Genomic DNA, 27,750 nt, shown 5'->3' on the forward strand with positions numbered 1-27,750 from the left:
GCCCAAGGAAGGCAGCTGCGGGGCCTAGAGGTGCGGGGTGGGGCCAGTGCGTCGCCCAGCTCAGGCGGTCCGTTGCCCAGTCACAGGACCATTACCCCCCGCGTCCCCGTCCCCGTCCCCCGGAGCCGAGTGGTACGGCCCAACATGGCGGGCGGCGCGCGGGACTAGGCGGGCCCTCGAGGGAAGGGGAGCGGCGTGGCCAGACCGCGGTGGGGGCAGCATGAGCAACATCTACATCCAGGAGCCGCCCACGCACGGCAAGGTGCGGCCGGGGCGCGGGGCAGCGGGGAATGGCTGTGTTGTGCTCCTTTAGGGTGGTTGCGGCACCCCGGGGAAACCAGGAGCCGGATCCGCCCCGCGGGCGCTGCCGTCCGGGATGCCCGCTCCCTGCTTCCACATCCCCGTGCAGGCCCAGTCCCGTGGTGGGCTGCGCACCGCTGGGTTGTGGCCGGGGCCGGGACACAGGGGTGGTCCCAGGCTGGGGTGAGGCCTGGGCCCGGCTAGTCCGCGCGGATCTGACGGGGTGAGCGGCCGTGTGTGAAGCTGAGGCTTCATCACGTGATGCAATGACATTAATGCCTGCTTTGCTGTACCGCGCGTGCTCAGGAAAGCAAATGTACCTTGTTACCATTGCATTTTAAAAACTCACTGGACTACTGTATAAATTAGATTTACCATTTCATATTTATTTTAATGAATGCCCTATCATTTATCTCCCAGGTGACTCTCTTAGCAGTCTCCTGAAGATGTATATCTGATTCCTGGAGACTGTAGGGCAGTCCTGGAGGGTTGGCCACTCTAGGGTCCGAACATGGGAGGCCAGAAGGTGGGTGCCCTGCACAGAGATGGGCAGTGTCTAGTACAGGATATGCAGTCACATTAGACACTGCAAACCATCTGTTGCGTTGTCCATCGGGGCACGTGTACCCCTCGGGGTACTTAGAGAGGTCATAGGGGATATGCATGGGCACAGGTGTAGCCTGGCTGACCGGATGCAGGGGAGCGGGGAGCTCACACGCCACTACCACCCCACCCCACGCCACTGCCACTGCCATGCACAGCTTTCCTATGGACGTGCAGCTCCATGGGCTGCTGATAGGCAGCGCGCGATTGGCTGTGCGTGAGGCCTGTCTGCAGTCTGCAGAGCCACACGTCCGACTGGCTGTGGGAGAGCGGGGCACAGTGGAAACATGGGGTGGTGGGTAGCAGCAGCAGCCAATACGTGTGAGCCCAGCCCTCCCCTGCCCCATTTCCAGCCCTGCCACTGGAAAGGGTACACTATTTTAAAAAGGTTGAAAACCTCAGAGCTATGTCATAGGCTGCAGTATCCACCATCTGTCATAGACGGAAAGATGCCAAAAGAAAAGAAGTAGACGATGTTGATATAGAGCATGGATTTGCAGTGTTTTGCTATTACAAGCTTCTGCTGGCAACCCATCTCTCTGCTGTGACCCACAAATCTCTGTGTCTGCTGGTGATCAGCAGGTGCTATGGAGGAAATATGGAACAGGGCAGGGGGTATGAGCCTGTGGATGCCTCTTCTGCTGCTGCAGCACAAGTGTAATGTCAGTCCCCTGGGCCATAGGTTGCCAACCCATTGTATAATGAGATAAAATGATGCACACAAGTGTTACATGCCAAGTCACCAGTGATAAATTCTTATCACATGATTTTATTCAGAGCTATATCTTGTGTATCAGCACCACTTTGCGGGTAGAAAAGTCAACAGCCAGTATATTACGACTGCTGTTGCTGCTGCAAATCCAAACCAATCTTCCATTTCTGCCTCTGCATTTCGCACATTGGAGAAGGAAAATCTTTTTTGACTCAAACTATGGTGTGATTTGATCAGAGACTTAATCTGCAAATGTTCAGTTGCAGTATATTTTGCATGTTAATAATACATGCACTTCTTCTGAGTTCCTGTTTAGAGTCTTGGGTTTAAGGTAAAAGAGAAAAACAGCAAGGAGGTTGTCCTGGTGGGTATCTACAGTAGCTAGGATATATGTCCTGTTCTGGCCAAGACAGTCCCCGATTTCATGGGCTGTCCCAGCCAGTTGACTAAAACTGACGCAGAAGTCCAGGATTAGAGACAGCACCCTGCCCACATGTACCTGGTGCTGTTCCTCCTGAGGAGTTTCTGGAGGATGCAGGGGTGAACTGAGCATGGAATCTGAGCTGACCCTCCTGCCTGGTGTGGGGATGGGCTGAGATGAGGCGGGAGCTCTGGAACAGTGCCAGGGAGGGGGGCTGGGGCTCAGGAACATGCACAAGGTAAACGGGCATGGCCACCAGCAGCCTCATGTTCTGCTGCTGCCAAGGTCTGGGCTTCATGTGGCGGCCCCAGGTGGCTGACAGTGGCTGGGGGAAGGCACTGTGGCTACATAGCGCAAGCTGGCAGAGCTTGCAGGGCACTGCACAGGAGCCTCTTCTAGCTGGGTCCAGCCTCTGCACATGGAGGAACAGAGCCTGACCCTGGGCCTCTGCACTGTCCCACCCAACCATGCTCGACCCTCAGGGCTCTGGGTGGGGGAAGGGGTGCATGCATGCAGGTCTGGGGTATGTACATGTGTGTGACCCCTCCCTCCCCCCCATCCCAGATTTCCTTCAAAATAATATGGTCACCCTGACAATAGCCCACCAAATTAGGAGGAGGAGATGGGTAAGGCCTTTTCAAAACTGGCTAACAAGTATCTAAATAATATGACGTGTGTGTTCATGAGGGACTCTTCCTAGAACGTCTCATAATAAATAAGGTATTACGGCAGTGCACATACATCCCAGCAAGTTCTTAGACTGTGCTGGGGGCAGCTTTTTGGTACAGATGGTGGTACAACCAGCTAGAGGAGGATCTTCTCAATTTATTACTTAAAAATGGGGAGGAGTTGGTTGAGAATCTGAAGGTGGAAACAGTGAACTCTATATCAAGTCATGAGAACTAGCACATGGAAAGAAGGATGGGAAAACAGTAAAATAAAAACATTGGGCTAAAGGCAAACAGCTTTTAACAGATTCAGAGAACTGATCAATACTATGCCATAGGAGGCAAGTCTTATGGGGAAAAAATAAATCAGAAAGATTTATTATTTCTTGAAGATACACTATAAAGGGCATGAGCATGCTGTCGTAGGAAGCAAGGCCTCTGCTTGGCTAAATATTGAGCTCTTCAATTTCTTCGAACTTCAAAAAGGAATCTTACAAAAATAGAAACATGGCTACAAGGGAACAAAAAGGGATTGTGGAAGTACATTGGAAGAGGAAGGATAAGAAAAGTGTCGGTTCCTTCCTGAGCAAGAGAGTAGAAGCCAATATTTCATGATGCAGAAGTGCCTAAAGTGTTTAAGAGGTGTACTTGGTAGCCATGTTGGTCTGAGACAAAAAGACATACAAAAAACAAGAACTCTCCATTCCAAAATGATACCTTTTATTAGACCAACTGGAAAATGGCAAGAAAATTGTCCTTTTCTGCGAGCTTTCAAGATCAAAGTCCCTTCGTCAGGCTCTGGGAAAAGTGTAGATGGTAGAAGATGGTAAAAAGTCCCCATAGGTAGGAAATACACTTCATTTTTTCACAGAGGGAGCTGAAGATGGAAGGCTGTCCCTCTGGGTCCATGAGAGAGAGAGAGAGAGAGACATGAGAGACTCATGGACCCAGAGGGACAGCCTTCCACCTTCAGCTCCCTCTGTGCAAAAATGAAGTGTATTTCCTACCTATGGGGACTTTTTAATATCTTCTAACATCTACACTTTTCCCAGAGCCTGAAAAGGTCGCACAGAAAAGGTCATCTATTAGATGAGGAACAAAGTTAATACCAATGATGAGGAAGGGGGAAAGTCAGTTTCACGTAAGAAAAGAACAAGTTAGAGAGAACCATCCTGCATCTACAGTATAGGTATCATTAAGGGTAGTGCTCAAATAATTGGCTGAAATAATTGCAGTGTATTGACTGTTGTCTCTGTTGAGGTCCCGGAAGACTAGAAAAAATAAATGTATTTCACATCTTAAAAAGGGAGAGCAAGGGAATTTCTGGTTGGGTAGTCTCACTTTTAATACCTGAAAGGATACTGGAGTATAGCATCAAAGAATCAAATCTGTAGGCACCTAGAAGGTGACGAGGGACAGCCAGCATGGATTTGTCAAGAGCAAGTCATGACTTTCCCTGAAGTCTGTCTTGGGACTAGTACTATTCAGTATTTTCATTAATGGATGGAACTGAATGTTGTCTTAATAAATTTGTAGGCAATACCATGTCAGCTGGGAGCAGGAATAGATCTGGAATGCTGAAAATGGGGACACGGTGGTGGAGCTCTGTGCATGTGTCTAGAGCTCTTGGCAACAGAGGAGCATACAACTGCACTACCATGCTCCCCCTTGGGAATAGCAGACACTATGGCGTATATACTTAGGAGTAAAAATGATCTTGTTACATTTGGAAAATGACCTGAATTAGAATGTCCTTCTGTAAGGATGAATGGCTAGGAAGGAACAGTCAAGTGGAGAGAGAGAAAATGGTGGCAACTGGCTAGTTTCAGTACAACCGTACAACTGGCTAGTTTCAGTACAACAGAAAATGACTCAAGTTATAGTTGTTCTCACGTGTCATATTAGTCTATGGTGTTTTATTTTTTCATAAAAAAGTAAGTGGTACAGGAATGTTGAATGTTGAAAGAGTACAGAGAAGAGCAACATAATTATTATACGTCTAGAGGACATATAACCCCAATTCTTTCACACCTTTCCTCAGATGTTATTTAGTCTAGAGAAGGCGGTATACAGAGGAAGACAATCAAATATTTTTTGTGTCCACAGAGGACAGAACAAAAAGTAATAGGTTTACATTGCAAACAGTAAGGCTTAGTTGCATGTAGTTAAGCTCTGGAACAGGTTGGAGAGACTATGAAATATCCACCAGTGAAAAATGTTAAGGGAATTTTGACAAACATTTATTTGGGATTCTGTAGACAGAGATGACCCTGTCTGGAGCAGGGGACACTAAATGGCCTTCTAAATTCCCTTCCAGCCCTATTATTATCTGTGATTTTATAGTTAAAATAAATATTGTATTTTTATATATTTTCATAGGTTTTACTGAAGACAACAGCTGGAGACATTGACATTGAACTCTGGTCAAAAGAAGCACCAAAAGCATGCCGAAACTTTATCCAGCTTTGTATGGAAGGTAATGGCTGAAGAGAACAGTCGTAGCTGATCATATTGTTTTATGTAGAGTTTTGATTCTTAAAACAGGAGTCACCACAACAATACACTGCTGCATTGATATTAAGATACAGTTACCAGATGTGCAGGAAAATTAGAAGAATTTTAGGACTTCATAAAGAGAGATTCTACAGTAAACATTTTAAATACATTTTAAATAAATTTCTTAAATCAAGTCAGTGGCAAATTGTGTTTGCCTGGTTGCAAAGCACCAGGGGCTTTTCACCGTTTAGTTGTGGGCTTGCATGCTTTCAATAGGTTTGTGAAATGGTAACACTGCACTCTATGGAACCTTCCTCAGAAATGCTTTTGTATTAATTTCCTTTCTGTGCTTGTGTGTTCCTTTTCTTTCAAACGTATTTGTTGCATTTTTTATCATATTTAATTTGTTGCAATTTCAAATTGGTGAGAGTAAAGATCAAGTTGAGACATGCCCTGTCTCTGACACAGATCAAAGAAACAGTGCATGTCATAATTATAAAGTTCCCAGAAGCAGATGAAGGAGGACCTTTAGCTGGTGTCACTGCTCTATTTACATATCTGCTAGGAGTAAGAGTTCCTTGTGATGCACCATTTCCTGAAAATAACATCTGTCTATTCAGAAGGATTCTCACTCCTGGGTCATAGACTTTTTTTGAAGGCACATTTCTTCCGGAAGCACAACACTTCTTGTTGAGCTAAAAGACTTCTCTTAAAAAGAGATGAGACTGATGTTAAAATTTAAGATACTGGGGATTCAACTACTTTGGCCTTAGTAACCTGTTCCAGGAGGCAATTATTTTTTAATGTTAAAAAAATGCACCCAGTTTCCATCTGAATTTGTCTAGTCTCCCTTTAGCCACTAAATCTTGTTATGCCTCTGACTGATAAATTAGACCATTCCACTAAAATAAATGTTCTTCTCTTGTAGATACCTATAGAACGTAATTGTGTTGCCTCTTTACCTTTTGTTGGCTGTTGAGCCTCATTGATGAAATAATTGTTGTAGTTGTTTTATGAGCTCTTTCCAAGTTAATCAAAATAATTGATAACTGAACACAGTAACACTGTCTGTCAGGAAAGCCATATAAATAGGCAATACTACCTTGTAGGGCTGTGTGAAGCTTTGGTCACTGATTTAGTTCGGAGGAGATTCAGCCTGATTTGGCAGCTTTATCTCCGAATCTGAATCGAATCAGGAGACCCTTTAACTTCTCTAAATCAAATCAGAGCCCTCTGAATCAATTTGGAGGGGTTTAACGATTCGGACATAGACTTGGCTTTATACGTAAAGCCAGGTGGCTTGTAAACGTTGAGATGGCGGGGTGGATAGAGCGTCCCACAGGAATGCAGAGGAGTCCCTCATGCACTCGGCAGTGGACCAGAAACACTTTTGGTCCACTTCTGGGTCCTCCATGGAGGGTGCTGGAGACCCCCGGCTCGGCGACTGGTGCCTCCTGGGTCTGGGGGGGCACCCAGAGTCCGCCTGAGGCTGATCACTGAGCCGAGGAGGGCGGGGGACCCCCCTGCACTCATGTGGGACGCTCCACCTGCCCCGCCATCTCAGCATTGACAAGCTGCGCCTGGTACCTCGAAGTATGTAGAAAAAACATTTAAAGCTGTGTCTATGGCCGAATTGCTGATTCTCTGAATCAGCGTTGAATCTTCAAATGCGGCCGAATTGAATTGGGCCAGTGATCCAAATGAACGAATCAAATCACTGTCCCGTTCATCGGGCCGAATCCGAATTGAATATGGCCAGCTTGTCACACCCCTACTATCTTGCTCCTTTGTCATTAGGATTTCATTAGGTTTCTTAGCAAATTTAATGTGCTGAGTCTTCAGATCTAGTTGGTTAACACTGTAATCTCAAGGACCTTTTCAATGTCAATATTTCTTGGATACAGTCTACTGTCATATAAGGTGCAACTGGCATTGCCTTTCTCACAAGTCAGTGTCTTAAACTAGTCCATACATAGAGGTTTATAATTCTGCTGGTTTGAGCTAACAGCCCTTGTCCATTAGTTCACACAAACACATGAATGCTTATACATATAACTCAGACTTCTGGGATTCAAACCCTGCAGAGAGTTCAATTTGGGGTGCTGTCATGTGAGGTGTGACCACTAGAAAAAAGAATATATAAGGCCAGCAAAGTCCATCCCAATCATTAAAGGCAATCTGTGGTCCACAAGCCAGATCTGTCCTGCAAAGTTCTGCTCCAGTGTGCCAGCCAGTAGTGTAGCTAGGGATAGGAAAGCAGGGCATGAGCCTCAGACTCTAACAGGGTAGCAGAATGGAGGCACCCTAGGGAGTCTGTGTTGCCCTGCTGTGCTGCTGAATCCACTGTAGCCACTGGTGGTAGCGGGGTGGGGGAGGGGTTGGTGTTCAGGGCTGGGAGCATTGAGGCAGTTAGCAGCTGGGGTATCATGGGCATAGTGTCCCAGTAGCCCTGGTCCCCTCATTCGTTCCCTCTTCCTGGCCCCCCAGAATGGGAGTTGCTTGCTGTGGGAGGGACATGTCAGTGCCACCAGAAGACAGGAGGTTAATGTAGCTACTCTGCTGAAACCAATGCCTTTCTTACAGTCAAATTCACTCCTGTACATTGCTGCTGGTGATGTAAATTGGTAGCTCTCGATGACAGGGGTGAATATCGGTGGCTGAAGTAGCAGGAAGTGAGAGAGTCCCTACATTGTGCTGCTGCTGTGATAACCCCCTTGCTCCTGGTTGTGCTGGCATCTTCCCCCTGCAGGAGCGTGTCTCCCATGGGGAGTCTAGGGGTGTGGGGCATGAGGCTGATGAGGGGATTGGGGCTTCTGGGTGTGACCCCTGAACTTTGCCAGTCTCTCAGAAGTTCATCAGTGCAGTTGGTTACCCAGTATGGGGGGATTGGTGGCCTGCAGTGGCAGCCCACCATTGATAAAAGGTTGCCAGTTCCTGGCGTAGAGCATCGGGGTGTCCTGAAGTGCATATAAGATCAATATATGTAGGGCCATATGCTACTCCACCTGTGTAGATGGTGTGTAAATAAACTTAGGTGCCCAAATGCAATCCTACTCCACCCTACTTCAGTCCCTAAAAAACTGTTAATATGAAAAGTGGATGCTTCCTCCTCGCTGCTCTTTTTTTGTGATACAGGTTTAAGTATAAAATGAAGTGGTAATGACATATATTAGACTTGTCCAAGATACAGCCTGTGGAGACCTGCCACCTTTCCCAGTATTGTGTTTGGGTCCATATTGATCTACACAGCACACACTGGGCTAGCTCTGTGCACAGGGTTCAGGACAGGCACCCCTTCCCCCACTGCTGATTGGCAGAGGGGCTCTGCCACTCACCTCTGATTGATAAGGGGGCAAAAGCCACAGTTTTAAATATGCCACAGTTTTGCCTTCTGCTGCTGACTGGTGGCCCTGCCACTTGCTGCTGACCAGACAGGAGGCAAAAAACCACAGCATATTTAAAACCAGTTTTTACCTCCCAGCCGTCAGGAGCAAGCCGTGGGGCCACTGGGGCCCCTCTGCCAATCAGCAGTGGGGAGAGCATAGGGGAACCTGCAAGATTAAAGGAGCCACTGCTCAGCATACTTCTGGCACAAATTCCAGTGGTCCCTACATATGTGGTGTCCCCTGCTCTTTACCCCCCCGCCCCACCAGACAAGACACATGCCACATGTGGCACCTGCTGCTATGCAGGTCCCAGATCAGTTGGAGTGCACACCATGTGTAGTTCAGCACTGGACCAGTGGTGTCGGGGCCACATGCAGCACAGGTTGTGGACTTGCTGTAGCTTGGTGGTATAGCTGTAGCTGGAATGGTGCGGGGAGCACCATGCATAATGCAGATTGTAGAGCAAGTGCTGGACCAGCATATGGAGTGGTCCATGGCCCTTGCTCCATTCTCTTTATCCAGCCCACTACATCAGATGAGTTAGTTCCTGACCTAGACTATTCAGTATTGTATATACGTGTTTAATGTTGAAACCTTTTGTCTTACAAATTGTAATATGTTTATATGATCCTAGAACCCTAGGGTACTCGTTAACCTGGGGTCATTAACATATAGGCTGCAGACCAGATCCAACCTGTGGACATGGGACTTTAAGAGTGTTTGGCTTTGTGAGGGTTTGGCTGGAGGTGCTCTTCCTATGCTGCAGGAATGAGCATTACCTGCAGGCAACCTGGGGTGGGCCATTCTGGCTGGCAGCAGGAACAGGTTGCCTAACTCTGCTCTAACCAACCTCAATGAGTATTCAAGAGTGGAAACTCAACTAATTACTGATTTTTGAGTAAAAGCTTGAGTCCTAACTTCTTGATGTATAGTAATAGTATATCAGTAAATCTCAAAAAGGTATCATTATCCCCATTTTACAGATGGGGAACTTGAGGTACAGGGAGGTGACATGATTTATTCAGGATCACCAAACAAGCCAATGGCAAAGCCAGAAATGGAAACCAGGTGTTCTAACTTACATTATGGAACTCTAGCCCTTAGATAACTATATGTTTAGTATCTCTTAAAAATATATAGTCCTATTCCTTTTTTTCCTTTTCAGATTATTATAACAACACAATATTTCATAGAGTTGTGCCTGGTTTTATAGTTCAAGGAGGTGATCCCACTGGTACTGGATCAGGTGGAGAGTCGATTTATGGGGCTCCCTTCAAGGTAGGTATCTGACTTATTTGAAATTTATTTTATTAACTTTCAAGCAATATTACTAATGGGAGAGGTTGGTACAGCAAACCATGTACATCTGTACTTGCGTATAGCACTTTCTTGCACATGTTTCTCATTTTCTGCATGCACGGTTTTAAAATATAGCCATCTTAGGATCACAGGGAGGTAGGTCTGGAAGGGACCTCATGAGGTCATCTAGTCCAGCCTCCTGCTCAAGGCAGCATCATCCTCTATGCTGAATGTGAGAGGTAAGTGTAAACTTGACGGTTCAGTAAAGTAAACCAAACCATCGTCCAGGTGACAGCAGTATGGGTATTTTTTAGGGCTGTCAAATGATTAAAAAATGTGATTGTCATTAGTTGTGCGATTAAAAAAAATAGTCACAATTAATCACGATTTTAATCACACAGCTAAAAACTCAAAATTATGCACAGAAAAACTCAAAATTAAGCAGGTACTTTGTATGGTAGGGTAGGGTGTGTGTGGGGGGAATTTGTGAAGGTGCGGGAGGTTGTTGGGGGTGGGTTGCCCCTGGGGGGCCTGGAGCCTGGGGAGGGAGAACCCCCACATGTCCTGGCAGGATACCCAATCTGAGTAGCAGATCTGTGGGGCTGCCCCAGGCAAGTATGATCCCAGTGGGGGTAGGCTTACCCTGCCCTCACCCCAGCAGCAGCAGCTGTGGGCATCTGGGGCTGGGGGTAGCTGCTCTGAGCCCCAGCCTCGGACTGGGTTCAAACTTCCCCCATTACTTGCTTAGCAGGTCCTAGGTGGTCCCGACCTACCCCAGGCCTAAGGGTGCCAGGCCTAGTGGCCACTACTGTGGCCTAGTGCGGCCCTCCCTGAACTCCCAGAGCTGCCAGCCTGGCTGCTCAGGGCCCTTGATGGGGGTTGTGGGTTGGTGGGTGTGCCCCCTGCCTTCCTGCTGCAACCACCCAGAGCCTGCATCCTGCTGGGACCCACATGGAACTGTCGTGGCAGAGCTGCCGTGACACGCTCAGGCTTAGGGTGGGTCGGGACCACCTGGGAGCTTTGGCACAAACCACCTCCAGGTCCCTGCATATCCCTGGTCCAGGCTGCCCAGAGAGCAGTAGTGACAGCATCCCTGTGTCCCCATGGAAGCAGCTGCTGCTGGTGGGCAGGGGTGGGATTCCCGCAGAGCCACCTCCCATGTTCCCCAGCCCATGCCACGTTGCATGCCTGGGCCCAGCCCGCACTGCTGGAGCCCAAGTCACACCCAGCACCACCACCACTGCCAAGCCAGGCAGAGCTGCTGCTCTCCTCTCTGCGCTGCCCAGGCTCCTGGTGACTCTGTGTGGGTCCTGGTGGGAGCCCAGGTGGCAGCTTGGGCTCTGGCGGCGCTGGGCTGGGACTGGGCATGGGGCGTGGCATGAGCCACGGACTGCAGGAGGTGGCTCTGCAGGAGTCTTACCCCTACCCTCTGGCAGCGACTGCCTCAGCAGGGTCACAGGACGGAAGGCCACTGTCACTGCCACTCCCCAGGGGCCTGGACCAGAGATGCCCAGGAACCTGTGGGCCTGGAGGCAGCTCGTGCTCGAGTTCCCAGGTGGTCCTGACCTGCCCCAAGCCTGAGCCGTGCGCCCAAGGATGCCAGGCAGCCCCACTGCGACTCAGCACCACCTTCCCTGAGCTTCTGGTGCTGCCAGCCTGGCTGCTCAGGACCCTGGAAGGGGGTTGTATATGTGTGGGTGCGCCCCCCCTCCGTCCCCTTCCTGCTTCAGCTCCCTAAAGCTGGAGCCTGTGTTGCCCTATGGCTCCTCTGCACTGCCACCACTGTCCTAGTGCGTGGCCTGGAGACAGCAGTGACGGCAGTGGGGGAGGGCAGCCCAGGCACAGGCTCCAAAACTACACATGCAATTAATAAGTTAAAAAAATTAATGCGTTAATTGGTTCATGCATTAATCACTCAAGTTAACAGAGATTGACTGACAGCCCTAGTATTTTTCCTACTAGACTTTGCTCAGACCTAAGGACACTCATAAAGTACCAAGTAAACTTGTGCTGAATGTTAAAATAAAAGGAAAATGTAACAGCTTTTAAATTTCTTAAGTAATGTTTCAGGAAGACTACAAATAGCTAAATTATGCTTTCCAATATTTGTTGGACTACACATTGTCCAGCACTAGATTTGGAGATGTGGAGGGCATGAGGAGTTTGCACATGTCAATTTTGTTTCGGAAATACTATGATACTTATGCAAGTTTAGATCCTGATTAACACGCATGTGTGAACTGCCACCTTCTTACATGTTCCCTGGGGTATTTGAAGACCTATTTTTGGAGTGTCTAAGATGTGTGGATGTATTTTAGTTGACTTCTAAATATTTGGTGTTTAATGTCTTTATAATTATCCTTTATGGCTCCAAAATTAAATTAGAAGCTTCTCCTTTGCTTGCATTCTCTTTGAATTTCTCACTCATTTATTGATGTTCCAACAGAATGCTTGTCTGACACCATGCAGGGAAAGGTTTTATTTTCTATATGCGATCTGTTCAGCAACAGTGAAATACCTAATGTGATGTGTACAATTCTTTTTTTCACTTGAAATATTTATAGTCAAGGTCTCTGTAAATTGTGCCTTGCTTTTTTCAGTCCAGGGTATAGTTCTTCTCTCTTCTCCAGGTTCCAAGGAGACATTTTCCCTTCTTGAGTGCAGGTCTTACTGGCCATTAGATTTAGGGTACAGAGACAAAACATGTTAAGTCTAGATTATTCTCAGTTTGTTTTGGAGGAAAAGTGGAGGGGACACATGACATACAGCATTTACTCCAGAGGAGTCATTGTTTTCCGTGTTAAGTACAACCAACACCCCTAAGGTATTATAAGGACTTTGGAAATAAATTTACTCCACAGAAAGTTATACCAGTATACATGTCGTATTTGCTACTATTGTCAGTTTCATTTTGGGGCATTTGCTTAAAAGAAACAGGCTCTTCAGCCACCTAGTGACCAGGCGTTGTAATTGTGCCTACTTTAGTCAGTCACTTGGAAGAAGTGGTTGTTTGTCTTTAGAGTATATTTACTTTGAAGTAAAACCTGAGGTTATTTACCGGAGTAAATGTATTGTTTGTATGCTAATGCACAAATGTCACTTGTTGACTAACTGTTCTTTTTCTTCACCTCCCACAATTAACACATGTCGCTTTAGTTTTGGAGGGGGGGCAGAGGGGAGTTCATATCAACTGTTCATACAATAGCTTTTGGAAAGAGTTTGTTTGAATTAACTGAGATTCAGGCTCCATGTCCCACAAACCCTATCACATGGTATCAAGACTGAGCAGGGTTGACTTATTTGGTCTGGCTATATTGTTGATTTTTGCGTGGTGATGATGTTTGTACATTTTAGTCAAACTTGCATTAGAAATTACGTCCCTTGTGCAGGGCTTCTATTCTTCTCGTATCCTCATTGTCAGTCACATTGATCCCTCTGACATCTCAGCATGTTCCTACAGACTCTGGTATTAAAATGACAACTGCCTACCATTTCTTAAACCTTGGGCTTCTGATACACCTATGAAGTTAAAAGATACCCACTTAGACCATGAGCCTGCACTGATCTTGTGCAGCATTCCATTGAAAGGTGAGACAGGGCGGGATACAGTGTCTTTAGGTCTTATACCAAATATTGGTGGCTTGACCTCCATATATTTGTGAAGGCAGTATTAAAGAGACCAGATAATTTTATCAACAGGGAAGAGCTAAGGGATTTTAAATAATGAAATTTTCTTTGATTCTGGACATTTTTTAGGGGGCCACAAATGAAAAAGGTTGAAAACCACTGATCTAGAACATGGCTTCTGGCATGCACAGAGACTGAGTTAGCAGGCTATTTTTTGTTTATGTATACTTGATTTTACTGTAGTCACATGCACTTGCATAATTACAGGCACATTTTTTTTTGGTTTTGTTCTGGTTTATGTTTCCAAACTTTCTGTGAATGTTCAGGGTCTCCCTCTTTCTATAATAGTAGAAATTCATATATATATTGACTCAGTGTGTCATGCTATGGCTTGGGTATTTATTTGCCTAAAAGGTCAAGTGTGGTGGAGAGGAAGAAATAGCATGTAATCATGACATTGAAGATGTTATCATACTATATACAGAAAAGGTTAGCTGGGCAAGTTTGTCTTGCATTCCTTCCTTTTGGAATGCTTGATTTTTTTTTTTTTTTTACACCCGATGTCTTAAGTAACTTACTTTTAACATAATTGCTACATACATTTTTATACATGTACATAAAACATGTATGTTTCTTGGTGTGTTTGTGTGTACACATATACATTATTAATCTAAAGTCTGATTCAGCCTCTTGCAGCATACTTTCTTACTTTAGAAGTAATCCCTTCTTTTTTGTCTTGCTCAGCAAGTTGTAGTTAAGCACATAGGAGGGCTGCAATACTTGTACCATTAACATTTTTTGTAGGTCTCTCATTGATTTTAATGGAAACAGGATTTGTTCCTAAATACAATATTTAACCTTAAAAGTATGATAGTTTTGATAACAAGATGTAGATTTTTAGTCTGTCTGATTGACAAGATTTTTTTAAACAATGCGTTTCTCTTGAGGGGAAGAAAATATTGTTTAGGACTGACAAATACTTAACCAGGCTAACAGTTGAAAAAAGGATTTAAGAGTATATTTCTAGTTGCATCTTATTATTCAGTTATTTGTTTCACTATTGATCTGGAAATATTCTTTTATTTTCCATTGTGTTTTTTTAAGAGAAGGTTTTTCTGATTGAGGCTGTTTTCTCTCAATTTGTGAAAATATAAGTAATTAGAACAATTAGAATATTTTGCAATTTACTATTGTCAGATGCCATAATTAAAGTACAATGCTAGCACTAAGGAGTGATTATATTGCTTACAGTGCTTTAAAACTTTAAAAACATGGGACATTTTGTGTATGCATGTCAGATTGGCTGTAAACAAGGGAAACATTGAAATTTGCCTAAGTAAACAATATTCGTTTTTATTTGGCAGGATGAATTCCATTCACGATTGCGTTTTAATCGAAGAGGACTGGTTGCTATGGCAAACGCTGGTCCTCATGATAATGGCAGTCAATTTTTCTTTACTTTGGGTCGTGCAGATGAACTTAACAACAAGCACACCATCTTTGGCAAGGTATGTTAGGGCTCGGAGTTATAACTGGAACTGTGGTTTTGTCAAACTCAGTGACGTTCTTTTGAATTCAGCAGCTGTTTTCTTATTTTACTGCTGTGTTCATCTCAAGATTATTTTGCTACTTTCAAAGTTATTTCACTACCTATTAAGTCCACCTGTTGCATACATATCTCTGACATTGATGTTTTCTGTTCATAACTCCTGTCATCATTTCCTTTTCTCCTGAATGATATTTATGTTTTGTAGGGCATTTGTACACATGCTTTTAAAAGCATCTGGTTCTGCAGCACATGCGGTTGTAGAAGAGGTGAAATGCACGTTAGTGCTGAGCAAATGGCAGCAGCACACTTTTGAACTAAAACACATTAGAGATATTTTAGTTCTAAAGTGTACTGCTGCCATTTTCTGCTCGCTGACATGCATTTTGCTGCTTATACAACTGCACGCGACTCAGCTCAGTGCGCGTCAGCTCATGTGCGGAGCAGACTCGATTAATTGAGTCTGCTCTGACCTGCTGGATCTCTGGCCCATCATGGGATGAAAAGATGTGTGTATAAATTCCTGTAGTTTACCAAAATAATCTCCCTAACAATTATGTTGTGATCAGCAGGGGCATAACAACACGGCTTGACACCTAAGGCAGAGGCAATTTCTGGTTGTTGCCATACTACTAACACAGTTCCATGGCTGTGGTGGCAGTGGTATTTATCAGTGGGGCAGCTGCCCCAGTTATCCTTCCTCAGTTACACTAATAGTGAACAGTTTAGTGTATTTTCTCTTTTATTAGCAATAAGTTAATAAAACTCTTTTTTTAAATTACCATTATAAAATAACAGTCCAAACAAATGAAAGCAATCAGATGTTTCAACTAAATGTGGACATTGTTGAATAGCTTAGCTCTAAAACAGGCCATTTATATTCCGGTTCATAGCTTTCAATGAGAAATTTTTAAATAGTGATTCTTTTTTCTGGACTCTACAATTATATGGTTATCTTGGCTGTTTGAAGGCAGATAAAAAAACCCTTGTATCTAGAAATGGATGTTGTTGATACACATACATAGCTTAAAATAAAGAAACTTCATAATTTATATAAAACTTCATGATTTATATAATACTTTAAATTTTGAACAGTTATCACAAAGTTACAGGGTTTGAAATAACTTTCTGATTAATTTGACAGATTACTGGGGACACAATATATAATATGATACGACTGGCTGAAGTAGAAACGGACAAGGAAGAAAGACCACTCAACCCACACAAAATAAAAATTAGTGAGGTAAATATACCATGATTTAAAATTTAAAACTCAACGAATAATTTTTGCTCTTCTTGTGCACCTGTTCTATTAAGGCATGTTGGCAATAATTTATCTTAATAGATCTTGTATTACTGGTAAAAAAAAAAAAAAAAAAGGTAATTTAAGAATAATGTATTTCTTCCAAAATCTTATTGTGAAAGGTTTAATCAGTATAAATTATAGCAAAATGATTTTAAAATATTTGTGTAAAATACTCAATATTTTCCCCACAGGTTTTGTTTAATCCTTTTGATGATATCATTCCAAGAGCAAATAAAAAGCTGAAAAAGGACAAACCAGAAGAAGAAGTAAAAAAGTCCAAGTCCAAAGGCACAAAGTAATTTTACCTCCATAAGTGGGGTTTTGTTTTCTTTTAATTTTTTACAACACTAAGTATAAAATCATTTATTACTTTATTATAGTGTCTGGCTGTATTAGTCAGAGACTAGGAAACATACAAACAGAGAACAAAAAGATGATGCCTGGCTTAAAGTGTTTGCAATGTAAACGTAAGAGAAGAGAAAACAGATGGATACAAACAGATAGGAAATAGTATTGGTCAGTGTGATAGGCAGTGGTCTCAGCACTGAGAGACCAATACCTAACATATTGACCACAGTGGCTCAGAAATGTTGGTGCCCTCATACAGAACTATGGTAAGTTAAAAATAACACCAGATTTTACAAGATTGATAGAGATCTCTCTTTATGTCTTTGGAGGACAAGTGTAAAAACTCATGCATTTAAGAAATGTGTCTGTTTATGGATTTATTTGTGCTGAACACTATGATGATGCATAAAATAACTGTCTGCCATGTATAAATTAAGGCATAAACTTTTAGTGTTTTATATGCGTAATAGATTCAATCTTGCTAGATTGGAAAATTTCTCTAAAGTTCAGTTCAGACAGATGTAAGAGGTACACCTTGAGAAGAATGACCAAATGCAGAAATACAAAATGGAAGATAAGTATTGCACAGTAGGGTTGCTGAGAGAGATCTTGGGGTTTGGGTGAATGATAGATTTAATGTTTGTCAGCAATGTGAGACAGTTGCAAAAAAAAAGCAAATGTTATTGTGGGCTGTATCAACAGGAGTAGTAGTTGTAAGGCACAAGGGGTAGTAGTGCTATTCTATTTGGTTAGACCTCACCTGGAGCATTGTATGCAGTTCTCAGGTCGACAATTTAAGCAGAGGTTAGGAATGGTTCAGAGACAGGTGGCAAAAATGATAAAGGGGCTAAAAGGCAAGTTCTATCAGGAAAGCTTGAGACAGTGAGGTATGTTTAGCTTGGATAAAAGGAAATTAAGGCAGGTTGTGATTGCAGTTTTCAAATATTTGAAAGGCTTCCACAAAGAAAGGGAGAGCCAACTTTTATCCCTTGTTGCACAGGGCAGGCCAAAGCAATGGTTTTAATTTGTTCCAAAGTAGAATTAAATTAGTAAGGCTTTGGAATAGAACGTGCAGGGAATTGGTAAAATCTCCTTCATTGGAAGAGGAGCTGAATAAGCATTGGGCAGGGATGATTTAGGAACAGGGATTATTTAGGAATCCTGCCTCTGTGCAGGGGTTTGGGTTCAGATGCCTGTTAATCACAACCCTATGATTCTATGCCAGATTGCACCTTTAATGTTCTTTTAATCTTTGTTATTGTAAAGCCATGTAATTAATATAGGTGATAATACTGTTGCCTCATCTCACTGAGATGTGAAGATAAATTAATTCTTGTTTCTGAATCTTTAAGAGTCTGAGAGCACTACAGAAACATCCATGAGAATGTTAATAATTAGTTTTTGGGAGTAGGATTTGAATAAAATGAATAAGACTTGGGGTTTTGTTGAATGAGGTGGAATAAAAGAGATACTGAATGACTAGAAGTCTGATTACTGAATGAGATTGGCTTCTTCTGTGATCATGTAGTTGGATAGCATTATATGCTGCTTGCATGTATGAAAAAAGCCCAGCAAAAACCGTGCTTTGCTTTAAACTTGATGCATTCACATGCCAAGCCCAGCACGTGCCCAGAAGGGGCAGTACATGAGTTCGACCCAATTCTGCAGCATCTGTATAGATTGGGCACTTTAGTTGGGCTTTTTTGGCACTTTTATCTAATAGCTGATTAAATCAGCTATTAGATAAAAGCACCAAAAAGCCCTGCTGAAGTGCCCAATCTATACAGATCCTGCAGAGTTGAGTTGAACTACCCCACTGCTGCTTCTGATAAAGCATGGGGGGGGGGGTGTTTTGTTTTCTTTTCATGTCTGGAAGCAGCCATAACGAATGCACACAAGAAGGACAAATGAAGGATGCTTGAACAACTTTTAAGTGTCTGACTTTGAATTATGGAATCATAGAAATTAAGGGCTGGAAGGGACCTTGAAAGATCATTTAGTCCAATCCCCCTGCTCTGGGCAGGAATACTGCTAAGATCAAATGATCCCAGGAACGTGTCTATCCAGTCTCCTCTTGAAGACTTCCAAGGTTGAGGACTGTAGCATCTCCTTGGGAAGTCTATTGCAGATACCATAAAGAAGTTCTTCCTTACATCCACCCTGAAACTATCCTCTAACAGTTTATGGCCATTGCACTTTGTTCTCCTCTGGGGCACCCTAGTGAACAGTTTTTCTCTTAGCTCCCGATATTTGCCCGCTACATACTTATAAACAGCCACCAAGTACCCCCTCAGTCATCTCTTCCACAGGCTGAACAGTTGTAGATCCCTTAGTCTTTCCTCATAAGGTTTGTCCTCCAGGCCCTTAATCATCTTGTGGCCCTTCTCTGGACACTTCCAAGATTCTCCACATCTTTTTTTTTGAAGTGTGGTGCCCAAAAAATGCAGTTTTCTAAAGTATTTTCCTTTTTTAATTTAAATAGAAAATTCATATTGTCATATGCAACACATTTGACCCCTTTCTTGGGTCATTAAATCCATAGCCTAGTCCTTAAATATTTATGGTAGCAAGCATCTAACAAAATAGTTTGTTGCCTACAAAAGCTCATTTTGTTCAGAACCCATTAGTTTCTAAGATGCTGCCCTGCCCTACTTTGTACATACTAATGCTAACAGAATAATTGGCAGCAGAATCAGGCTATTTTCATCCACATGAACTGGGGAGTGCAGTGGGATGAGGCAAAACATAATTTGTCTGCGAGTTTCATAGCTCTTTACTGATAGGAGAGGGATGTGAAAGCTCAGGATTCCTGACAAATTTTATTTCAGGTTCTGGATGGGAGCATTGGATGGTGATTATGGACCCTTTGACTGTAGCTCCAGCCTGCCTCTCTCCTTGTTCCCACCCATACCTTTTCTGTTAGCTTCCTCCTCCTACTCTTCAGTGCCTGAATATAAGCAGACTTTCTGCTCCAGCAATTTCCAAAGGGTGTGTCACATCAGATTTAATGTGCTGTGAGAGCAGCAGAAGTGTGCCATGAAAAATGATACTTTGCCAGTATCTGGTCCACAGAACCATGTCATCCGGCTTGTGCTGTTCCCCAAAGGTCCAGACATTTAGGATTGGGTGAGCACTGGAAATTAACACTGCCAACACTTTTCTACCACCAAATTTCCATGCCCCACACAAGAAGATCAGATCCCGGCTAGACCAGCCCTACATTACAGTATTGTGTCCATGGACTGCTAATCTGGCCCACTTTTTCAGACATAAGTGAAGAGTGCTGCCAATTTTAATTCAGAAAAAAAGGATTGTTCCAGGTATCAAAAATTCGAGAAACAGTGCTCTACTCCTTTTTCCTATACTAGACAGTATCATGGACTCCAACAGCAAGGAGGAACAATTGAAGGGAAAATCCTGCTTTGCTTCTGCAGCTCTAAGCTATAGTGCAGTCAAAGCAGATAGTCTTTGTAGAACAGAGCTGCCTAACTAGCACTACATGAACTAGTTTTTCAGGGGCTTAAAACCTGGCTGAATTTAAGTTAATTTTTATGAGGATGAGAAAAGGCACATTCCATACACTTGCTGAATTTCTAGCTCTTGTGTTAAATTGAGGTGCTGTTAGCATAACTGTATGTATATGGGCAAAACAGCATGCATTTTTCCCTGTTCTCTTTCTTAGTTCAAATGGTCCATTTGTTTCTAAGACTTACTCCACACCTCGCTCCCAGAAAAATCAGTACAACATAGTTACTTGGCAAGGAAAACTTCAGTTCAAGTGATTGAAATCTGCCAAAGTTGTTAAGCATCTGAAAATAGGGTCATATAATGGGAAGTGCCAACTGCTGTTGTAGGTAATATTATCAGTTCAGCCTAATAAGTATTATGTTCAATTTATGTTAATAATGGCTCTTGGAAGAAATTAAAACTTATTATTTTTCCCTTTTTTGCACTGGATATGGAGCCATATGCAGTTCATCTGCAATGTCAGACTTTTCTCTCTGAAAAATAGTGCGTGATGGCAAGCTGAGAGTTGCTGTATTCTTCACTTGGATTGTGTTGTCATTAAAGCACATCACTGGGAATTGGGAGATCTAGCTTCTATTTTTCATTGTTGTTACTAGAATTCTTTGTGGCCTTGGACAAGGCACTTAAGCTAACTATTTCAAGCAGCCATCTATTTTGAATAGGAATACAGTCTCTTCAATACTGATGATTTATTTATTGCAGAACAACTTGTTAAGTTGGTATGGTTAGAAGAAGCAAATAATTTTGTAGAAATGATTGGTATGAAATCTGAGACAGGGCCACTTGTTTTTGAAGATATTTTGTTTTATTAGACTTTTGAAATACAGTGTTTTTTGTGCAAAGGGTTACTAAAACAAAATATGTGGCTTTTGCTTTGTATTTTAAAGAAATTTTAACTTGCTTTCCTTTGGAGAGGAAGCTGAAGAAGAAGAGGTAGAAGTCAACAAAGTTAGTCAGGTAAGGTTCCTCTTCCTATTTTTCTTAACTGCTAGTTTGAAACCTTGAAAATTGTACATCTTGCAATGTTTATAGTCCACATAAACTTGATATAAGTATATAAAATATATTAAAATAATGTTATTTAGATGGAAAGATTATACAGTTGAAAGTAAGGAAATATTAGATTTCTGATCGTCTATGTCAGTGGTTCTCAACCTTTGGTACCTTATGTCAACTGATGCGGCAGAAGCGAAACCAGAAGTCCCACCATGGCACTTCTGGTTTTATCTCCGCAAGCCGAGTCCCACTTTTTCCTTGAGGACCACGGCAAAGCAGCCTACTCAGGGCCTCCCTCCTTGTCCCCTGGCACACTGCTGCTGGGGAGTGGAAGCCCCAGGACACCGGACGTGGCAACAGCAGTGGTGGCCAAAACTTCCAGCCCAAACAGGCAAAGATGCCTCTAACTTGCTGGGCAGGGGGCAGGCCAAACTTAAAACATGGCACTTGTGTAGCCTGAGGGTACGTGTACCACAGGTTGAGAAACACTGGTCTATGTAGTCTGAAATCCAGTCTCAGGTACACTTACTGAGGATGAGATCTCATGAAGAAAATAGTGTAAGATTATATATTAAACGTTATATCATTGTGAATATATGCAAGTAGGTAGAATTAAGGTTGCATGAATAACCTCAGTTTTAGCATTTTATGATTTGAATGTATCAGCTATATAAGGTCAATTAAACATTTATTTATAATTTCTAATGTATATTTTAAAAGAAATTTACCCTCAGTTTACTCTTTTCTAGCCTTCCCCCTTCCCACTCAACTAAAATGTCTGATGTCAGGATTACTAATTGTCAAACCACAGAGCCTCTCAATATTCTCCATTTTTGTTGATGCTGATCATAGCTGCCTTCAGACTCCTGAAATTGGGTATGGCTACAGGCAGTTACTTCAGGCTAAGGTAGGGTGTAAACTTAGTATGTCAGCTGCTCCTTTTTAATTGCACATATGAATGCTTCCACCCAGAAGTAAGTGTGAGGTAACATGTCTCACTTTCAGGGGTGAGCTTCATCATACTGAAGAGTAAGAATGTGCATGGTGGCAGCTATTGTGGAGAAGCTGATATGCTGCAAGTTCACACCCTACCATACCTTGCAGGCAGTTTGGTGCATAGTCATACCATTATCATCTCTAGGTCTCCTGTCTCTCTGGTTCATTGATGAGTCTTCGTTCTTCATTCATACTGAGTTGAACTACATATAACCAGAGGGACTGAGAATTATAACAGTCCATTTTTATTGTTGTGAGAAAATACTTTATTCAGATTGCCCCCATCGGGCTTCATGTAGATGATCGCGGGCGGCCTTCAAGCATTCACATGACCCCATCCAAGGGGTGTGTCCCCAGGAGTCACGTGTTGAGCTGTGCTCCACCCTGAGGGGAGTCCTGACAGTCACTTGCCATGGTTTCATCTTCTGTGTTCCCATATTGAGGCTCCCTCCTGGGGTTTCTTGCTACTCTTGGCATCACCCATCGGAGATGTTCTTGGGGCTCTACCTCCTCGATACCCCAACCAAGCACCAACCTTCCGGGCCGCTGGATGGTGGATCTTCGGCCTGCTCCTCGGCTTGCCTGTTCCTGTCGACCGTGGGGTGTACAATTATCTCCGCCTTTGCACCCGCCCCTCCTCTGAGGTTCTTTCCCAATCTTGCCTCAAATCTTTCTCCATGACCCTGGACCCATAGAGGGTCTTTCCTGGGTCACCACCCTGTACGCCCTCCAAGATAGAGGAGGTCAGGGAAAATAAAAAAATAACAAAAGGGTCTGGGTGTGGGCTTTTGCCCACCCCACTCACGGGTCCACCGTCTTAGACCTTCTCTGGTCCCCCGATGTCGTCCCTCTCTTCCTCGGCTGTCCTGCTGATCAAGGTGGTGGGCCCCACGAGCGTGGGGGTGAGCCCCTCTTAAGGGATCTCTGTCTTGCCCCTACTGGGGCTGCAGACCTCCCTGGGACGTTGTCTGGAGAGCACTCTCGCCCTCCAGTGTCCCTGCTGCTTCCCCTGCCATGTCTCTGCCCCCGGCCTTTAAATCTGCCGGGCAGTGGTTCTTCATGACGTCATCTGCCAGTGCTGCCGCCAGCCGGCAATAAAAGCAGCTGATAAACCGCGCCAGTGGCCCTTCTCAATGTGGCTCGCTCTTCCCTGTGTGAGGTAAGTATTTCTTCCTTTCAGGGCTCTTTCCCCCTTTCTTCGGGCATGTTACCCCTGCCTTGGGTCCTGCCGTGGGAGGCCATTCTGGCGCCTCCATTCTTATTCCCCTGGGACACAGATGTAGGTGACTGCCTATCAGTTCAGTGACTTGTTTTCTATGTCTGCATGTCTACAGCTCTAAAAATGAATATTCCTTCACTCTTGGTAGCACTTACCTTTCTTACCCTGCCCTTGATAACTAGAGTTCTTTTAGGTAGAGAGCAGGGAGGGCCAGGTTGCACCTTTAGAGACTAACTGATTCAGAGGCATAAGCCTATCTGGCAACAGCATATTTTGTCAGGTGCACTGTCTATGAAAGTGTATGCCTCCCTGAACCATTTAATTTCTAAGTTGCCACCCTGCCCTGCCTTCTGCCGGGCTTTAAACTACCCAGCTAACTACCTCTCTTGGATCTCGTAGAAAATAATGAGATTAGAGATGAACATGACAGAATTATGAAACACTGTGAAGAAGTGCAGCATTATATATAGTTAGATAAGGTGGATGTTAATAGCTTTACAAAGGTAGATAGTTGAGGCCTGAGAGGGCCAGTGATGTAAGAGAGAATGTCTGCAGAACTGAGAACCATCGCTATATGATTATATGGAAGATGTTCCCCTCCTTAATTACTGTCAAGCTAATAAATTTGTTCTTAAAAATAAATAAAAACACCATGTGTTGGATGAATTTCGGATATTTCCTAATAGTATTTATCACCAAAAACATAGAGTTTGTTTACATTTTACTGTTCCTGGTTTTCTGGTTGTCTCTGGTTATCTCTCTTCTAAGTTCACATCTCCATCTTCCCCCTCTTGCAGAATCTTCTAGACTAGTGGGAGCCAACCTTTTATTGGCAGGTGTGCCACAAATTAACACTGCATTTTCTCCAAGTGCTCCGCTGATCCCCTTTCCCTGCTGCTCTGCTTTTTGCTCTAGGCTTGATCTGCTCCTCTGTTCTCTATTCCTGCTCTTTCTGCTATTGTGCTATTTGTTCCTTACCTGATCTACTGTGTGCCAGACAGAGGCTATTGTGTCAGAGGTTGGCCATCCCTGTCTAGGCAATTGGCAAAGCCTACAGCTACCCATGCCATGTCTAGTTTGGTTCTTGAACATATGAAGAAGTCAGTGTTGAAATTTTTCACACTGTTAAGTGTGTTAATCTTCTACGTAATATAGAATGGCCTCAGTAAAGTACTTAGTGTTCAAGTATCTACTATGGAGGCACTTAAGATCCTGCATAGAAACTTATGCTTTCTGGTTCATAAAGGCTTCAGTATCTGTCCAGACTTAGTTTGTATTCACCTGCCTCTTTGACTAAGATCTAATCCACTCCCTCCCCTGACCCTACACCCCTTCATTAGAATCCCTGTCATGGGGTGTTGTGTGTTTTCAGGTCCTTAGATTCATTCTGTCAAGTTGTGTGAGTGGTACTTTTGGCAGTTGTTTACTGCATGCTAATATATGGGTTATTAATTTTTGTTTTTCTGTGAATCTACTCTGTCTGTTCTGTAGAGTGATACCATTGCTGTACATACCAGCTGTCTGAATTAGCTTAGATAGATGTAAGAAAGTCAGAATTCCTTACCTGTTTATCCAGTATTGTTTATACCCAATCTAAGTATTTCACCCTTATGTTATATTGCATTGCTGGCCACAGGGCTGTTCCTCTGAAACGTTCGTGTTGTATTCTTTTTTCTTTTTCTTCGTTGTTATTGTTCAAAGAGCTTTTAAAATTTGACGAATCAGATAAATAGTCACTGTAACAGGAGCAATGTCAAGAGAATTTTCTTTTTCTTTTTGTGATTAGATGCATATATGGCCAGTGCTTGGCTTAAACATGACAGGAAAGAAATTATTGTTTATTCTACTGTATCAGTTGTCCTGACTCCATATTCACATAAACATTGCTGTAACAAATATTTTATTGTTAATTTTACAGAGTATGAAGGGGAAAAGTAAAAGTAGCCATGACTTGCTGAAAGATGATCCACATCTAAGTTCAGTTCCTGCTGTCAAAAGGTTACTATACCACTTTTAATCTACGGAACTGCTTTGCTTTCATTTATATTGGTGGGACAGCAGATACTTTGGACAATAGGACTGGGATTAGGACAGAACAATCAAATATGCAGATAGGGTAAAATGCCTAGGCTGTACTATTTAAGAAAAAGACCTGGGGGTTATACCTGACTACAAGCTGAATATGAGTCAGTAGTATAGTACAACTAGCTTTTCTTACAACCGTATACAAGGATGTCATATGTTTTGCTTTCTGTGTTGGTTTTTTTTTCCAGTTTGTAACTTGACTTCTAGTCCTTATTTAGTCAAATTATATATACGTGTACTTGACCTTTTGCAGCCCTATACATATTGGATCCATAGGCCAACATCTAAGGGTTTATATTGACTACAACTTCTTTTTGATTGCTCATTGTACTTTTTACTTGGACCAGAGCTGCTTGGTTTAAGAGCAAAAAAAGTGGTCTTTTAGAGCCATAATGGTTTGTCTGGATAACTTGAGATGGACTCACTAATAGAATTTGTCCTCTGCATGGCAGTGCTTTGTTTCTGTTGTTCTGTCCTACATTCTTAAATGTTTTTAGCCAGAGTAGATGATGATGAGCATGTGGTAGAAAGTTGCAATCAGCTTATGTCATTATGGTAAGTGTGGTATAAATGGCTTGTCAGGTAGAGTTCTGACTCTGGTTTCAGAAGGTAACTTAATCAAATTCTTAACAGAGATACTGCTGTTCTAAAATTCTGCTCTGCATTTAAAATGATTGATTCCAAATGCTTTATAGAGAAAAATAACTCTTTTATGTCTTTTTTTTTCCTTTTAGTGAAAAAACAAATGAAGTAGGGGATTCAAGTGAGGTGAGTAGCACTTCCACAAACAAAACTTGGACTTCTTAGAGATACTCCATTCCATATGTCCTGTGAATTAAATTTTTCTTAGGAGGAATATAACACTGCATAAAAACATACTCCACAAGATTTTGTTAGTAAGTATCAGATTCCCAGCTAAAAACCAGTGAAATTCCCAAAGCTCTAAAACTGGTCCATTTGGAGCAGTCACAGCAGAGTAACACATGAGTGTAAGCCATAGAGCATAAATTTCTGAGTCTTAAATAATTCATGTATATGGACACCATTACAAAATACATTAGGGTTGTGCGAAATGGCTGTATTTCAGTTCGGTTTGGGATTCGGTCATTTTGTGATTCATTATGTTTCAGATCGCTCGCTGTCCTGTTTGGTTTTTGCCAAATCTGTTTCGAACGGGCTGTAAGCTTTGCACAGCCCTACTGCCCGGCCAGGCAGGACTTGGGGTCGGGGGCTTGGGGCCTCAGAGAGGAGCAGGATAGGGCCATAGGTGGCTCGTCTGCAGGAGGGCTGCTGCTGTCTGTGTAGATCTCTGATCCCTGTCACGCCAGGTCACGGGGCAGGGAAGCAGTGCAGAGCAGCAAGGAAGCCTGCTGGTTCCTATTGCGCGACTTGGCTCCACAGGAAGCAGAGATCTGCGCTAGGCAGTCTTCTCACTGCCACTGCCCGCCCCGTGCCGCCCCAGCGATAGGGGGCTGTGTGAGGTGGGTGGCGGTGGTGAAGAGACCCCCGACATGGATCTCTTCTCCCTGCAGAGCCAGGTCACACGGCAGGGGCCAGCACTGCCCTGCCATGCAGCCTGGCTCTACAGGGAGCAGAGATCTGTGCTGGGGGTCTCCTCACCACCCCAAACCTGCCTCATGCTTCCCCAGGTCTCTGCTCCCTGCAGAGCCAGGTCGCGCAGCAGGGACCAGCGCTGCGCTGCCCTGCAACCTGGCTCCAGAGGGAGCAGAGATCCGTGCCAGGGTCTCCTCACTGCCACTGTCTGCCCCGTGTAGCCCTGCATCATGGATTCGATTCAGATTTGGTGTTCTGGGTGCCAAAACAGCCTGAAACACCTCCAGAACATAATGGCTGCCAAAATTTGCACAGCCCTAATGTACATATGTCTATATGTGCATTTACATTTTTAAGTATTGTATAAGTTCTTCTGATGAGATAACATTTCTATGTTTAAAAATCATGTAGTAAATTAGTGCTAAAATTTGAAGCACTTATTTTAAATCAATGTAGAAGGAAGGTAATGATGAAGAGGATGAAAATAAAGTTGATACTAATGAAGAAAATGAAGTAAAGAATCGCATAGCTAAAAAGCTGAAAAAAGATTCAAGTGAAAATGAAAAACTACCATTCAAGGAAGAAGAAATAAAAGCAGAAAAGAAAACTACTACCCGCAGGTATGCAGCATACAATTTTTTCTGATTTAAAGATTTTATT

At 43.4% G+C, this 27,750-nt stretch overlaps 1 protein-coding gene across 2 annotated transcripts; it reads left to right on the plus strand.

Moving 5' to 3' along the window:
- Window positions 1-108: 108 nt before the first annotated feature.
- LOC109307957 (peptidyl-prolyl cis-trans isomerase CWC27 homolog) lies at window positions 109-27,750 on the plus strand. Of its 2 annotated transcripts, none has more exons than XM_019532133.1 (10): window positions 109-262; window positions 5,084-5,180; window positions 9,752-9,864; window positions 14,877-15,020; window positions 16,203-16,301; window positions 16,556-16,659; window positions 21,128-21,197; window positions 25,370-25,449; window positions 26,271-26,304; window positions 27,547-27,750. In XM_019532133.1, exons 1-10 carry the CDS (start codon window positions 221-223, stop codon window positions 27,733-27,735), a joined length of 972 nt encoding a protein of 323 aa, XP_019387678.1. In that variant the 5' UTR covers window positions 109-220; the 3' UTR covers window positions 27,736-27,750. The 2 variants fall into 2 exon arrangements, with proteins under 2 accessions (XP_019387678.1, XP_019387679.1); XM_019532134.1 differs by lacking the exon at window positions 109-262 and adding an exon at window positions 797-826.

Source organism: Crocodylus porosus, unplaced genomic scaffold (assembly GCF_001723895.1).
Source record: "Crocodylus porosus isolate Cpor-Errol unplaced genomic scaffold, CroPor_comp1, whole genome shotgun sequence".
Taxonomy (NCBI): Eukaryota; Metazoa; Chordata; order Crocodylia; family Crocodylidae; genus Crocodylus; species Crocodylus porosus.

Coding starts and splice junctions, on each gene's coding strand:
- LOC109307957 (XM_019532133.1), top strand. CDS start 221: ATGAGCAACATCTACATCCAGGAGCCGCCCACGCACGGCAAG. Junction 263..5,083: donor AGCCGCCCACGCACGGCAAG/GTGCGGCCGGGG, acceptor ATATTTTCATAG/GTTTTACTGAAGACAACAGC. Junction 5,181..9,751: donor TATCCAGCTTTGTATGGAAG/GTAATGGCTGAA, acceptor TTTCCTTTTCAG/ATTATTATAACAACACAATA.